Raw genomic sequence first — 16,474 nt, 5'->3', positions numbered from 1 at the left:
TGTAAAACATGTTAATGTTAAATAGTGTTACTATGCTGCATTAAGAAAAGAAGTCAGATATTGTTTTGAAAACAATTTCTGACTGCTTTATGCAGGTCAGGTTTTTTTTTTTTCTCCTTTGATGAGTGGTGATGGACCGAGGAAATATACTCAGACAATGTTAAGTGTAACTTTTAATTTGCTATGTAAAATAGGTATTTTTCATGATACATTTGCCAAAGTAAAGTTGTATTCTAATATTTGTATAATTGTGACATTTGTATCCATAATGGTTATGTACTGTTTTACAATATGCAATGCTAATGTGAATTGATGATGTTTATGTGTTGTGTATGGGTGTGGATGCATTGTAACTTTAAGAATTAATTACTAGGTCTGACATATTATTATTTCATTCAGGAACATTCGTCATAATTTAAACATTTATTGCACAAATGGGAAAACAGTTAAGCTTTGCGCAAATGGCTCCATTCTTTGGATGTTCCCTTGATTTGCCAGGCAGCATGCAAAGATAAAACAGGGAACACATGCAAAGCCCCTATTGAGTGTAGCAGGCCCCCTGGTTGTTCGTGTTTTTCTAGCTCTTCATGGTAGACCTGTAGGTCACTCGGTCACCATCCATATCATATTCTTTGTTATATTTATAATCCATCTCTGTACTTTACTCACTTGGTTGATATATTTATTATCTATTTCACGTCTGTCCTCAGGGGCGGCTCCTGGCATAGGCGACATAGGCGGTTGCCTTGGGCGCTGATTTATCATGACGTGATACATGCAATGTTAACCAATGCAGTAACGTCACACCATCATCCTCTAACCCCGAGGACGCACCGGAGGCAGAAGCGTCGCGAAGCACCACGAAAAGCTGTGCGCCTCCTTTCCGCACCCATGTTAATCAATTGCACATCATAATGTTTATTTTTGTCGACATGAATAGCTAGCTAGCTGTCAGTACAGCAGATTTCAGACTCTTTTAATATTTTTTATTATATATTTGTATAATTTTTTATAGCCTACATTTTTGTCTGCCTGTGTTTGCATCTGTACACAGTCCAAAAGTTCTTGGGGATGCAGGACAATTTGACAGGCTATTTGAAAGCATGCGAAATAAATAATATATAGCATTTCCTCACGTTTTACATATCCAGATGTCAAACCTTGTTCATATTAAAATGCAGACACCAAGTGGATTCTGATGTGCATTTTACACACATCCAGTATTTCATTTTTTAAATATTTTTTTTGTTAAGTTGTTTTATTAACTAATGAAGGTAACCCCCTGGAGTGAAGGAAGGAATTTGCATTTGTGTGTGTGTGTGGGGGGGCCCAATCTGAAATCTCACCTAGGGCTCCAACATTGCCAGGGCCGGCCCTGTCTGTCCTGATGCTGACGTATTGCTATTTTTCCAAGGTATTACAGATCTTAAAACCTCTTGAAGCATTAAATATATGTATAAAATAGCTGTCTTTGCCAGTTGGCAGAAGAAGTAAGTGGCAAGTACAGGGTATATAGCATAATGTTTATTTATTTATTGAGTGTGTGTGTGTGTGTGTAAACTTTGTATTTATTTACATTAACAAAGCAGCATTTCCACAGAATCTGGATTTTTGGGGGGGGCTTCTACTTGTTTTTAAGATTTAGCGTTATGTAACGCTCAGGCTGCTGGAGGCTGCAGTCATGCTTGTGAACTGCATCAGACTGCGAAGTCTATAAAAAAGTGGCTGCATCACTTTGCTGCAGTGACATCCAGCTCTTGAACACACCCTGCTGCAGCCTGCAGAGCAGCCACACTGAGCACATTCTGCTGTGTATCTTCACGAGGAGATTCGGCGAGCTGCTACAACACAGCTGAGGTAAGATGCTCCGTTCACCGCATTTCCTCACGCAGGAGAAACAAGGACAGGTCGTCTGAGACAGGACGGAGTGTCCTTGGAAACAAGCGTCATTGTTCATTTTGCGTAAATGTTTGTGTGTATATGGAAACATTACTTCGGGTACTGATCATATATATCCAATAAATCAACGTGGGACACCTGGACATTTCATATTCGTTTGTTATGTCGCGTCGGCTCCTGGAGCGGTGCCAGGTCCGCTGCGGACTCATCGGAAATCATGTGTGCTCATCCTAAACTCCATGAAGGACTGGATGTCAACTCTGTGTTTCTGCTCTGAGTTCACAGAAATACTTGTGCTGTGGCTGCTGCTGTAGCCTACAGAGGTCGTCATGTTCATACATGCATTTGGGCTGCAAGAGAAGCAGAGGTCCTTGGTTTTGCTGACTCATGACTGATTGCATGTCAGAGCTGGGAGTCAGTCTGCAGGCTTTCTGCACAAAGACAGGCCTAGATGAGACACATCCACATCACCTGCATTCAGCATGTTTATCATCACACCAGTGTTGATAGAGGCTATTGAAAATTATCCCATTTTGAAAACACTCACTAATGTCTGAGTCGAGAGAGAGAGATCATCTCAATAACATTGTGGTCACAGTCAGACTAACACATCATATGGTAAATGGTCTGTATTTATATAACATTTTTCTAGTCTTGATGACCACTCAAAGCACTTTACAGTTCAGTTTTGCCCTCCACCCACTCAGACACACATTCATACAGTGCATGTGGAACATTTCTTGCCCATGCCCAGTTTGGGATGGGGAAGACATGGATGGTACTTACGATCCTCTAGTAAACGATCCGCTCTACCTCCTTAGCCAACATTATATCAGGGGACAACATAACTGCACCTGGAATTACATCCTCAGCCCAATTGTTCCACAGGGACAAAGTGACATACATACTATTGGGACATGACACTGCCGTTTGTTCATTCCAGCTCACACTAAATTATGTAGATGCATGATTTATTTTTCTATTCAGTTCAGTACTTTATTGTCTTGCTATGGGAAACGTGGCTTGCAGCAGTAGACAGATGTAAAACAATGCTAATATGCATATAGCCTACATTTCATCAGTAACACGACAACAATATTAATAATAGAGAGGTTTTTGTGAAGGCACAACAACTAAAATTTGAGGATAAAAAATCAAGTGCTGTAGTGTATATTGTGTTAAATTTGATTACTTTGGTGGCCGCGCGAGCTCAATGCACTGCAGTTTAAGAAGACACATGCAAAAATACAATATACATACTAATTCCACAAACGTCTGTCTTTCTTTGCTTTTGATAAGAGACTGCAGCTTTGGTGATATACTTTTTTACAGTTATATTCCTTTGGATAAATGTTCAGACTTGAATAAAGTCCTTATGTCCATAGAAGTCTCCTTATGAGTTAGTCCATCTGACACAAATTTTATACCATTGTCAATCCATTCTTTTATGTATCTGGATTTGTTTCTAAACAAAACATGCTCATGCTCCAGATTATACATGAATGTAAAGAGAAATTATGCTTAAAAAGCCATTATCCAAGCTTCAAGGGCTTGTTTGTAAAAACTGGTGAACTTGATTTAGTTTGTTACTCTTATAATTACAGGATAACAGAAATCTTAGACAATGCAGCACACTTATCAAATATTACATTAAGAATATAAAACCACTGACAGTTTTTGACAAACATTGCTTAAGGGATAGTTCACAGAAAAATGAATTATCTACTCACCACTATGCCAATGGAGGGGTGGGTGAAGTGTTTGAGTCCACAAAACGGTAAACGGTGTAGCAGCCAGTTAGCAATCAAATAGAACTGAGATATTAGGGACTTCAGACTTAATAAAACAACAGAAAAAACATAACATGCCTCCATACTGCTTCCTGTGGTGTCATCCAAGTGTCCACAAGCCCGACATTCATATTCGACTCTAAACGAGGTCTTTTCCAGCATGTTTTACGTCTAAAAGTCCACCAGAAGTGGCTAAGCTAGCGGACATAAGCATATCTGACGGTGTTTTGTGGACTCAAACACTTCACCCACCCCCTCCATCGGGGTGAGTAGATGAGTGAATTATCATTTTTGGGTGAACTATTCTTTTAATATTGATCTTGCCTTTTTTAAGACCTGGAGATGAAAGATATTGGACAAGAACACCTGCTGCCTACCAATGATCTTGCTGGTCTTACGTTTTGGACATGCGACTTTCTGTGCCATGATATGAGTGAAAAGATAAAAACTGACTAAATAAAAGATATAAACAGCACCATTATTTGCGTTCAGCTTTGAAGACATTAAGTCTATGTAGGGCAGAGGATGTCACACCTTGTTAAAGCCCTATGAGACAAATTGTGATTTGTGAATATGGGCTAAACAAATACAATTTGATTGATTGATTGATAGAAAGTAAAGTCTTTGTTGACTAGTTGCTTACGATTTGCTTTGCTTATAGGTTGCTGTAGTGTTCAACCCAAAGTTAAAGAAACACAATAATATCTTTTTCTGAGCCTAAACCTGCATCTCACAGTGCTCGAAGTTGAAACATCAGTCAGAGTAAGGATCCTGAATTATCTACATACCTTTTAGAAATCAGCATTTAAATACTTTATTATTAATGTGTGTATTTATTTGTTTTTGTCTATTTGTGTTTATTTGTGTTTGACAGTTGGGTTCCTGTTGTGTTTATGCACCATTTTAAGACCATATCAATTTTAAGTCACAGGGCTTCTGTGTCAAAGTAACCCTGTGGATTTTTCTTCCTCTAGTGGCACTCTCTACATGCAGACAAGGACACACATATGTGTTAAATAATTTTTGACCATCCTCACACATTACTGTATATGCCACTATATATTATGTATATTGTATATTGTATATTACACATTATATCTGTACAGGAGAGGATCTGTGTCTGAACCTTGTCCTCTCACTACTGGGGTCCCTCAAGGTTCCGTCCTGGGCCCCCTCCTCTTCTCTCTGTACACCAACTCTCTCGGCTCTGTCATTCACTCACATGGCTTTTCCTACCATAGCTATGCTGATGACACCCAACTAATCCTCTCTTTTCCCCAATCTGAAACACAGATAGCAGCACGGATCTCTGCCTGTCTGACTGACATCTCTCAGTGGATGTCCGCACACCACCTGAAAATTAACCTTGACAAGACTGAACTACTTTTCCTTCCAGGGAAGGGCTCTCCCATCCACGACCTGACTATTACCTTTGACAACTCCGTGTTAACCCCCACTCAGACTGCTAGGAACCTGGGTGTGACACTCGACAGTCAACTCTCCCTTACTGCCAACATTACTGTAACAACACGTTCCTGTCGATTCATGCTGTACAATATCAGGAGAATACGCCACCTTCTCACTCAGAAGGCAGTGCAGGTTCTGGTCCAGGCCCTTGTTATCTCACGCCTAGACTATTGTAACTCCCTCCTGGCTGGTCTACCTGCTAGTGCCACCCAACCTCTGCAGCTCATCCAGAATGCAGCAGCTCGACTAGTCTTTAACCTACCTAAATTCACTCACACTACTCCGCTCCTCCGCTTCTTTCACTGGTTACCGGTGGCTGCCCGCATTCGTTTCAAAACATTAGTACTTGCGTACCGTGCTGCGAATGGATCGGGTCAAGTCTACATCCAGGACATGGTCAAACGTTACACCCCAGCCCATTCACTCCGCTCTGCATCTGCCATCAGCTTGTTGCTCCCTCACTGCGAGCTAAACACTCAACAAAATCATGACTGTTTGCTGTCCTGGCTCCTAAATGGTGGAATGAGCTCCCCAATGACATCAGGACATCAGAAAGTTTACACATCTTCCGCCGCAAACTAAAAACACACCTCTTCCGACTATACCTTGAATAACATTTTTAAAACTAACAATTTAGTAGCACTTAAAATGGCACTTACTTATAGCACTTTGTAGTTTTGCTTTTTTTGAAGAAATTGTACTTTCTCTATTCTTGTTGTTCTGGGTTTGTACCCTCATGGTTGAATGCACTTATTGTAAGTCGCTTTGGATAAAAGCGTCAGCTAAATGAAATGTAATGTAATGTGCAGAGCATACCACAACACAAAGCAGGTATCTGCTCCCAGTAAACCCTGGCTTGTGAGTACTCCTAAAGATAAAGAGACACTTTCTTTCCTCTTGGAGCATATGTACCGTGTACATCTTTCAGTTAGTAGCCGTCCCTCCCTTGTGTCAGTAATCAATGTATTTCTTACTCATTGGCATGTTCCTGCCAGCACCTCAGTTGAATTCTGTTAAACCCAGGCACATCGTTAGACAGACCAGTCTCTGAGGTCAATCCTATCACCGTAGCTACATTTTACCCATCCTACCCATTACTTTCTCTTGGACTCAATACATCTCTATCTACTGTTCTGTTAAAGCTGTCATTTGTCTTTCTTCAGCACTATGGATCTTAAAGATAAAGACCCAATACCTGCAGTGGGGACCCTCTCCTCAGGCCAACTGCAGTCCCACCTCAAGATGGAGCCAAAGACTCTGGGGGTGAGCATTCAATTCAATTAAAAATCAATTCAGTTCAATTCAATTTTATTATATTTAATTAATAGTATCTACATCGACTTACAATATTATTGATAAACCTAATAGTTACCACAACGAGCAAGCATATAGTACAGATTCTAACCAGACCAGATACAAAATACGCTGTCAGTCAGTGATTATATCTCTCATATGCATTTGTCTCAAACAAAAAGCTATTTCTGTTCTGTTCTGATAAGGCTACATGCGCTGACTTCCTCCACTTTTCCCCCACTCAGGCGATCCAGATTGTTATTGGGGCTTTGATTCTTTGTCTCAGTGCCTCTGTGCTCCAGATCCATGAGGTCCACTTTACAGGGGATGTGGCCCTCTTCCTGATTGTTGTCATACAGGTCAGTTAAGCTGCTTTCTGATATGTACTGAACCCTTTAGAATCTCTGAAGATTCTCTGAAGGAGCTGCATGTGAGAACACAAATGTCCAAGTGAGAGGCTTTTTTTTTTTCTGGCCAGCCCCCGAGTAAAACTCTGAATAATGTCCAAATGAGCCCATGTGAGAAAACTGCAGGAGATCCTTTAGTGGATTTACTGTGAGCGATTGGAAGGGTCGTAGCACAAGATTCTGGGCCCTATACACAAGCAGTCTCTGTGGGCCCCCTTCCTCTCTCGATTCATGATGTCCCTAATGTATATTTAAAAAATGAATTCTGCAAATAACAGTGTCAACTATACAAAGGAATCTGTTGTGTTCGTTAGGGTAGTCACTAATTAACAGTACATACCAAATAATAATAAGTAATAATAATCTGATATGCTTAATTTTGCACAATATGAAATCTTGCCAGATTTCAATCCTCCTTACTCAGACTTTTGCCTATGGTTGCTTTACTATAGTTAAATGAGGTTTGTTTGGAGTATCATGCTAAAAAGAAAATTATTTAACATTTATTCGAGTTATTCCTAAAGTATAAAACAAACCTTAAAAATACCATCTTAGATTTCTAACCTCTACATTGATAAAAAGCTTACTGCATAATAAAAGACAACTGTCCAAAGACTTCACTAGACTTTTTATTTGAAGAAACTTAAATGTCATGTTTAAAAAACTTACATACGACAGAAAATGCATGGCTTCATTATATATAGTACTGGCATTAATTATCTCTGTTTCGCTTGCTCTGTCTCTCACTCTCTCTCTTTGTACTCTCTCTCTCTCACACACACACACACACACATATTTATGGCCATTTCCAAGATAAACCCTCTGTATAAACACAGCTCCGCTGTAGAACAGGTAGATCATCACCCAGTGTGAATGTCAGCTATAATATGTAGTTGCCTTATTGTGAAAAGTTGGTCAGTGAATTTGTGTTTCCTGTCATAATAAGCAGTGTATCTGTATGGGACCTTTATTGCGAAGTGGTTGTTGTTTTTGAGCGAGATCCGACTATGTGTGGAAAAATAAATGGACATGTCGCCCCGGTTCAAGTCCACATTCTTATTTTACTATCACCTCTTTTACTATCAAGAAATATGTCAACAGTTGTCTGCCCTCCGTTTGCTTTCTTTCTCTTTCCTTTTTTCTTTTCTTTTCTGATTCCCTGACTTTCCTGACATATTGAAAATCACTTCTCCAGCAGTCAGTCGCTCCCTTCAATTGCGTGCTGCAAGGACTAAACCATTTGTTTGTAGTGGTGAGACTTTTCAAGTGCCCCCCTCCCCTTTGGGGCCCTGGGAAGTCAGTTCCACTTTTCCCCCAACTACGACACCACTGGCAATTAGGCATGTTGAGGTCTCTAATGTCACAGGTGCGAAGCTGGAAAAAAACTAAAAACAAATGAAAACAAATATCTCAGGTTGAAATAGCAGTCCCATACACATAGAAGATACTGACGAAGATGTCAAGAGAACCTTTGGTGATTAAGGCAGACACCGGTGTCAATCGGCTGTAAAAAATATACTCCACAGCGAAATTCATCCCTTAGTCTTGCCTCTGCATGCTGCGCCACACCTCAACTGCTACGAAGGTTTCTTTGTTGTTGTGACCAGAGAATGTCCTGCTACGTTGTTCATGTATGAAAAGCAAAATCTGAAGGAAGTGTGGACCTAATCGTGCGGACATCCTCTGGAGTTCATGTCTGTGAATGGCTTTAGAAGCAGGGAAACTGTGGGTAGTGTTAATCAATGCATAGGTATATCCCACCTCAGTTAACATCTGCCTTTCTTATTTTTCTCAGAACTGCATGATGATGGACTTGACTATTTCATATAGACACTTAAATTTCTTCCAAATTCTGTATGTAAGTGTGTTGTTCTGTAACCCCTCCAGGTGACCCTGTCTGGTTCTGTGTTGGTCCATAGTGGGAGGAGACCTACTCTATTCTGGGTAAGTCTGGCTTCTACAGAAGCAGAGCTTTGTGATACAGTCTAGACCATTTCAAGTACTCTATAATGATACAGATGACCCTATAACACTCTTCAGCACTGAGGCTTTGCATTTCACTGTGATGAAGTGGCAGTACCAGCAGATAGGGCTGCAGCTCTGTGTGTCACTATGGTCATCAAATTGTTAGGGGAGGGCAATTAACAGAATATTTTCTCAAAAGCAATTCCTCACATATATATATTGTGGCATCACAAGGGGCCATGTAGTAGAGGGCTACATTCCCATTCAGGATTGGCTGCCACACCACAAAATGGCCACCGATGCACACACTACAGCTCCCAGAATGCCTACATAAAGGAAAGTACAGAACCAGACTGAGAACTATTCAGAGAAAGAAGACCCTGTAGCTTGGGAAACAGTGGACACTCTAAGTTGAGTTTTTCTAATTCTGTGCAGTTGAAAGAACCTTTATCTCCTCTGGGATGTTTTTCGTTTGTTCTTGGATTTTGATTTTGATAGAAAATTACCTGAGTTGCCTGTTTATAAGAAGAATAAAACTTCACCTTTTTTTAACCTTCTTTTGTTGTTTTTAGTTATATTGCACTACCCCACCCTAGCCTGCCCTAGTGACCTCTCATGACATAACTACATATATATATATATAGTCAGAGTGTAGTGTCTCTAGCTCTGCTCGATTTAGGTTAAGGGTTAGGGTTAGGCATTTAGTTTGGATGGTTAGGGTAAGGGGCTAGGGAATGCGTTATGCCAATGAGTGTCCTCACTAAGATAGCTGTGAATGAGAGTGAGTGAGTGAGTGAGTGAGTGAGTGAGTGAGTGAGTGAGTGAGTGAGTGAGTGAGTGAGTGAGTGAGTGAGTGAGTGAGTGAGTGAGTGAGAGAAAAATGAAAGGATTTGGTGTTTGTACTGTGGTAGTAATAAATATAAGACGGTATTTTATATATGTTACCAAAACAACAATAACAAACACTATTGTACGTGTGCACTGTTTTCTTAATTTGCAGGTGAAATGCATGCTCGTGCTGCATCTCATCAGTGCCGCATTTGCCACTGCTGCCCTGGGTCTGATGTCCAAACACCTCCCCTACCGCCAGGACTCTTACCACTGTGAACACTGTCGCAGACTGGAGCTACATGCCGTGGTAATGTCCTTAAAACTGTGCTTGTTTTTAGAAAATATGAGTCTTGCCTGGTGCAAGACTGAAACAATGTTTGCAGGACACAAATGTATCCCTAAATACATAAAACACTTTTCTCTGTCTGTTAGTTTTAATCAAACTAAGAATGTCATATGTCACTGTGAAAAATACTATTACTAATTTGTGATAAACATTTATTTCATATACACAAATTGCTAAAGTATTTAATGATCATGATTAGTTGATAGTGTCTGTCTTTGCCTATGATATATGGACTTTAATGTGTCAACTCCACTTATTATAATTTTAAAAGTGCAGTCCATTATTTTGTCTAATATTGTTGATTATTATAATTGTGTGAATTCAAAAACTGATTTCAAAAACAAAAATGAGCCTGATCGAAATTTGGGAATAAGCGGGAGCATTATTGGACATTTGACCAATACAAGGGACTATACAATTTCAATAACAAGTGGAATTGCAATGTTGCAAAAATCTAATTACTGGGGGTCATATTCAAAACATCCAAGCTAAACATAGCTCCTAACTGGCCATGTTGACACTGACTTTCCTCACTCTCTTTGTCTTTCTGTCTCACTTGTGCTGAGATACACACACAAACATTATCATTGGACACATCTGTATACTGGGTGAAAACATAATTTGGTCGGTGCAAACACAAATGACGTACTTTATTACTTGCATATAGAGTGGGGAAGTGAGATCTAATCACAAGTGGAGACACATCCAGGACACAATTTAATGCCAGGTGCGACAAGACAAACTTAATGCAGTCCCCTTGTGATCTGATCACTTAGGACAGCAGTCTTTGGCTGAGTTTGGTTGCGAACAAGCTGCTGTTACAAGACCACATTCTGACAATGTTATTCAGGTCGGTTTGGATTTGCACCAAATTGCACACACTCATAAATATCAGTCCCCTAAACAAGCTTTTTGTGTATTTAAAAAAAAAATCAAGATTCTCTTTGAGGAATCAATTAAAACAAAATTAAATAAAAAAGAAAGTGAAAGAAATTCTTGGATCTGCTGCCTGATCAGGATCTACACTAAAATGTAATAGGCTCTTCCTTGGGTCATGTTCCACTCCTCTACATAATTTCATGGAAATTGGCAGTGCGTTTTTTGTCTTTGGTGGAGGTAATGAGTAAACCTATAGTAGCCTGTGTACACAGGCTATGTAGTATACACAGAGACATCACTGATGTATGACTGCACATAAATGAACCAGATGAATTTATAGTAGACACAACATGTTGTGAAAAAACACACTCCATGTTTTTTTGTCTTTACTATTTACTGCAGCAACATTGTTTCAGGAAATGCACCGGGCTGATCGAGCAAAAGTGTAAAGTAAGTGACTTACTACTGTTACAAGTAACACTTTGGTCAGATAGGTCATGTTGATGTTATGTCTTGATCAGTGCATGTAGAAGACAAAAATGCCTTAAACTCATAAAAAACATGTCCTGAGACTTTCCTGTTTTCTGACTACACTTAGCTGTTGATTGATGGGATCCTGGGGACGCTGGTGGTCTTCCTGGTGCTGGAGCTGTTGATCTGTATCACTGCTATGCTGTTTGGACTCAGTGTCCTCGCTGCTGGTGCCACTCAGGTGAACTTTGATATCTTAAGCCTCATCAAGTTATATTTGACTTCTCAATTTAGTAACACAGACCGCACACACTGCACACAAGCCCTCGCCCAAGGGCACGTGCAGGGTGCATTGCTACTTCCACTAGCACAATTTTAGGCTTAAAACATGGTGTAAATCTTGCCGTTTCGAGTCGAATTTGAATGTTGGGGCTTACGGACACTTGGATCACACCACAGGAGCAGTATGGAGGCATTTCTGGGTTTTATTAAAACACAAACTTTTGGACAGAGAAGAGAAAGACACTTAAGAACATGTTAAATTTGACTTCATATTACTTGAACAAAAATAACCAAAGAATAGGAAAAAGGTGTGTGTGTGTGTCTCCCACAGTCCAATGTCCAGAGTTCAATACGTATATTTAAAAACTCCGGTCAGGGAGTTTAACTGCGGATTTTCATCAACCAACAACTCAGGAAAGTAAACAGAAAGAGAAGCGCCTGTGTCGCTTCAATAACAACAGCGTTACATTAACATACATTACATTATATCCGCACATATATGTATTTATATACTGTATAAATGTGTGTGTGTCCCTCCCTCCCAGGCTTCCAGCCAGAGACCTGTCTATCCACACACCCGCCCCCCACTTGCTCCAGCTGTGCAGGCTGCTGCAGCTGAACCATCTCAGGTAACATTTAATATGAATGAAATACATTTTTGTGGGTGACCATGACTACCATTATCCCCTCCATAATACACTGTGTATGGAATCACATATCTCTGATTTGTGCTCTGAATGATAATGGAGCATTTCAGTTGTGTTCACACCTGCTGCCTGCTCTTCTTGGGCCAAGTCAAAGCAGGAAATACCTTACCTCACAATACTTTTGCTATACCTCCAAATACTTTTCTTCAATTGCTTCAGAGCCATATGTAGCAGAGTGCAACTCAGGCAGCATTTTCTGTCTGAACCATCCAAGCCCAATAAAAAACTAACCGAGCCACCACCTGAACCTGACAGGCATTTTGTTTTTTGTGTCTCGGATGTGAGTGAGTTCCCTCACACACATGGTCATTGTTTGTCTGATTACCTACCTCCCAGTGTAAAAAATCAGCCCAACCTGAATCCAAATATCTATTTTTGAAATTGAAAATTGGAAATATTTGGATGACCCTTGCCTAGCCTGTCAGATCCAAACGGTTCCCAGCGGGCTCGGGTCAGTCATCCACATTTAAATATATAACCTATTTCCACTCCTCTTCTCCCACCACAATCCTACAGTATAGATTAGCCCATTGAGTTTTATTTTTTGATCATTGAGAAAAAATCCCTTTTTAATACAGAGTAATGTCTCAGAAAACAAGGCCAAGGAGGGCCGGCGTAAGAGAAGACAGGTGGGTGGGAAAAGAAAAGTGAAGAGAGAGAGTTGGAAAGAGACAAGCAGCAGTTGTGTAACTGACGCACTGTCAGTTGTTCAGATAAATCTAAAATCACCCTTGAGATCAGAAGCTCCCAAATTCTTTCCTATGAAGGGCCGTGGGCCAAAAATAAATGTTGGTGTTATTTGAAATTACATTACATTTAAGATATATTATATTTTACAGAAAATCTATATTTTTGATCTAAAATAAAACTCCAAAATAATAATAACACTTCTCTTTATTCTGCTTAACAGTAATTTAATTAATGTGCAGAGATGATTGTCTACAAACATAACACTCATAAACATAAAACTCCTTTATGCTTCTTTTTGGGAACATTAACATATTTAAAAGGAAAGAAACCTTTCTGACAAAGTTCATACAACTTAAGGTGCTTTAGAAAATTAAGTTGAAAACAACTGTCCACTTCTATCAAGTGTAACAAAAATACAAAGTTAAATGTCACAGTGACACCATTGAATGTTACAAATCAATATTGGATATTAACTTTACATTGAGCAACATTGAAGGAGCACATCATCAAAATGCCCCCCATATTACAGACCTTCTGTATTACATTCTTCACAGCCTTGTACAGTCATCACTTGCAATCACTTGCAATATCAGTGGGAGACATGGAGCTTGTCTTTGTTTTTCAAAAGTCTTTCAATATTAGGATCCAGCTTTCTCACTGACAGAGTGAGGATGTCATGGAGGTGAGAGTCAGACAGTGAGTTTCTCAGCTTACACTTGTTTAGATTCATCACACTGAAAGTCTGCTCACAAAGGTAGGTACTTCCAAAGAGGGACAGCATTACCTTTGCGTGTTTGCGGATCTTTGCATACCTGTCTGCTGGAACACATCTGTAGAAGTCCAGTAAGGAAAGTTCTCTGAACTTGTTTTGAAGTTGTGAATCAGACTGTAGTTTAATAAGTTCCATTTGGAGCTCCTCACTGACTGTGTCCACATCAACAGATAAGGGATGAGCAAATAGCTCAAAAACAGTTGCATTGTCTCTGAAATCTTCAAAGTGCCTGTCAAACTCCTGCACAAGATTGCTGAGAACGTCCATGTATTCTCTTCCACCAAGCCTATCTCTCTAAGACTGGGGAAATGGGCCAAATTCCCTGAATGTCGATAACAAAAAAAGAGAACCGTGTAAGAAACTGGGCATCTAAACACAAGCATGCAAAAGCTGAGGAGAAGAAAATGGCCAGGACTACATTAAACTATGGCAATATAATAAAAAATAGTTTTAATAAATAATTAAAAGATTGATTAATGGAAATGAAAAAGGCCCCAACAATAATATTATACAAATATTACTTCAATTATATTACTTTTTGTGATCATTTAAATGTTATAAGGAGGCATGTCACCTGCTGAGAGATGTCTGCTGAGCAGTAGTAGTTTTTGCTTGAAGGCTTTGACGTGATCAAACAGCTGACTGATTATCTGGTCCTTCCCTTGGAGCTGGAGATTCAAAACGTTGAGCAGCTCGGTCACATCCACCAACAGCGTTACAGAATGCTCGCTCCCTAAACAATAAAGCACTACTCATCCATGACATCAAACTGCAAACCTTTGGAGACAGAGCCTTCTACACCGAAATTCGCAATGCTCTCTGGACAGCTTCAAAAAACTCCCAAAACACCACTATAAGGCCTTTGGCCTCAGTTAACACTCCACCCTGCTTTAAGTGTTGTTTATTTCTATCCTGTTTTGTACAAATTCTTTTCTTTTCTTTTGTGTTTTGTCCCCATGGAAACATGTAAATCGTCCTTGGGTCTCTTGAAAGGCGCGATATAAATTCAAGCTATTATTATTAGAGTAGGATTTGAGCAGCAGTGTTCTCTCTAAGCAAACACAACACACTGACGCTTCTATCCAAAGCGTCTTCCAATAAGTGCATTCAACATTTATGAGGGGTTCAGCATCTTGCCCTAGGATACTTCGGCATGCAGATGTTTGTATTTTCTGGAAGCCATGTTCACACTTCACCTTTTGTTTTGTGTGTCAGCAGGTGGCTGTAGTTGTGACTGAACCAGATTCAGAGCAGATGGAGGACATCTCCACCCCACCCACTGAACCCCAGGTGGAGCCTATAGAGGCTGTGGCTACAGAACCCTGAACTCAGCACTCACTGCCCCTTGTGGTGTCATGTCATGTCAGACATAGAGGGAATATGGATGTCAACTAGGAAAAACTACTCCTGTCAGCCCTCTGGTCATTATAATTAAGACTTGTTTATCCTGATGACACATGCATCATCTCAGGTGACAAAGTGACTAGAATCAGTGTATCAAATACTCCAATATACCATATTCACAAGATTGCCATTTTCCTCTGAAATCACACTTAGAGTGGGAAGCTCAAATGCTATTATGAACAAAATAATGTTGTACTGCTGTGATTCAGGCTTATAAATCATATAAACACAGGGAATCTGACAAATTGTTATCATTTCATAGGTCCATAACCAATCAGTTACTGAAAAGACAATGGCTATCTGGAGGCACAGGGGACCTGAGCGTAATATCAGAGGAAAGTGGCAGCGGTGTGAGTATGGTCTATTGGCTGCACATATAAATAACATGTTCTTATAGTTAGAAGAAAGCAAATGGGGTCTAGGGTATATGCACTTCACTAATAGTGTGTTCACATTTAGTGTCAATTAGAATGAAGGTAGATGCTATTTGTAACCAGGTACTATTTTGCCTTTAGAAAGTCTCAAACTCATTTAACCAAAACATATTTCATTGCTGAAATAACTTGTTTCTCAGTTATTAAAGTAACGTTGAATTTATATAAAGATATTCTCAAGTTGTCTTAATGCCAGTCTACAGTGAACTGATGAAAAAGCAGCCAAGCTAAAACTGTTCATCATCCGTTTTCATATTTTAGACTTAGTATTATTATTCAAACTTAAAGGAGTACTTCAGTGATTTTGTTCCCTCATTATGTTGGGAGACTCAAAACAAACAGATTAAAACAGAATGTTTAAACTGTAAGCAGCAGATGCTGAGATATGGGGATATATCTATCACTTTTCATGGAGACAGTGAGATATGTATTGTATGTTGTGATCACAAAAGATAAATAATTTGTGATCTTTTATTATATTATCTACTTACAAACTCTGAATTACAAAGCTATATGTGAAGCCATTTAAACAGGAAGCACCTATACTGAGCTCACATTTAAATGAAAACTGACATTATTGTGGCACTGCTCTCATCACTTGTACACATCATTTAATATTTGCTTATTTATTTCACAGAAATGTGCTGAACATTACAAGCAAACCGACAGGTCTGTTACTGGTGAGAAATTTTGTATAGAAGTGATTCTATAGCTAGAGTTCCTGTACTTTGTCACACTCGTTACACATAAAATTTGAGGGGCTGAGACTCATAATGTCAGTATTCCCTGAAATCTACTGAGCCGCGTGTCACAGTTTTCCTGCACAGGCTTGTTGCA

General features: G+C 39.6%; 1 protein-coding gene across 5 annotated transcripts; it reads left to right on the top strand.

The window, feature by feature from the left end:
* Positions 1–1,665: 1,665 nt before the first annotated feature.
* On the top strand, positions 1,666–16,138 carry LOC117771136. 5 transcript variants are annotated; one of them, XM_034601233.1, is made up of 9 exons: positions 1,686–1,857; positions 6,320–6,419; positions 6,695–6,808; positions 8,744–8,800; positions 9,822–9,959; positions 11,280–11,327; positions 11,476–11,589; positions 12,176–12,259; positions 15,015–16,138. In XM_034601233.1, the coding sequence occupies exons 2-9, from the start codon at positions 6,324–6,326 to the stop codon at positions 15,123–15,125; spliced, it is 762 nt and encodes a 253-aa protein (XP_034457124.1). In that variant the 5' UTR covers positions 1,686–1,857; positions 6,320–6,323; the 3' UTR covers positions 15,126–16,138. The 5 variants fall into 5 exon arrangements, with proteins under 5 accessions (XP_034457128.1, XP_034457124.1, XP_034457125.1 ...); XM_034601234.1 differs by having other exon boundaries at positions 1,686–1,858; positions 6,324–6,419; XM_034601235.1 differs by having other exon boundaries at positions 1,687–1,857; positions 15,018–16,138.
* The last annotated feature ends 336 nt before the right edge of the window (positions 16,139–16,474 follow it).

Source organism: Hippoglossus hippoglossus, chromosome 11 (assembly GCF_009819705.1).
Source record: "Hippoglossus hippoglossus isolate fHipHip1 chromosome 11, fHipHip1.pri, whole genome shotgun sequence".
Classification (NCBI taxonomy): Eukaryota; Metazoa; Chordata; class Actinopteri; order Pleuronectiformes; family Pleuronectidae; genus Hippoglossus; species Hippoglossus hippoglossus.
This window is presented reverse-complemented; position numbering and strand designations above follow the sequence as displayed.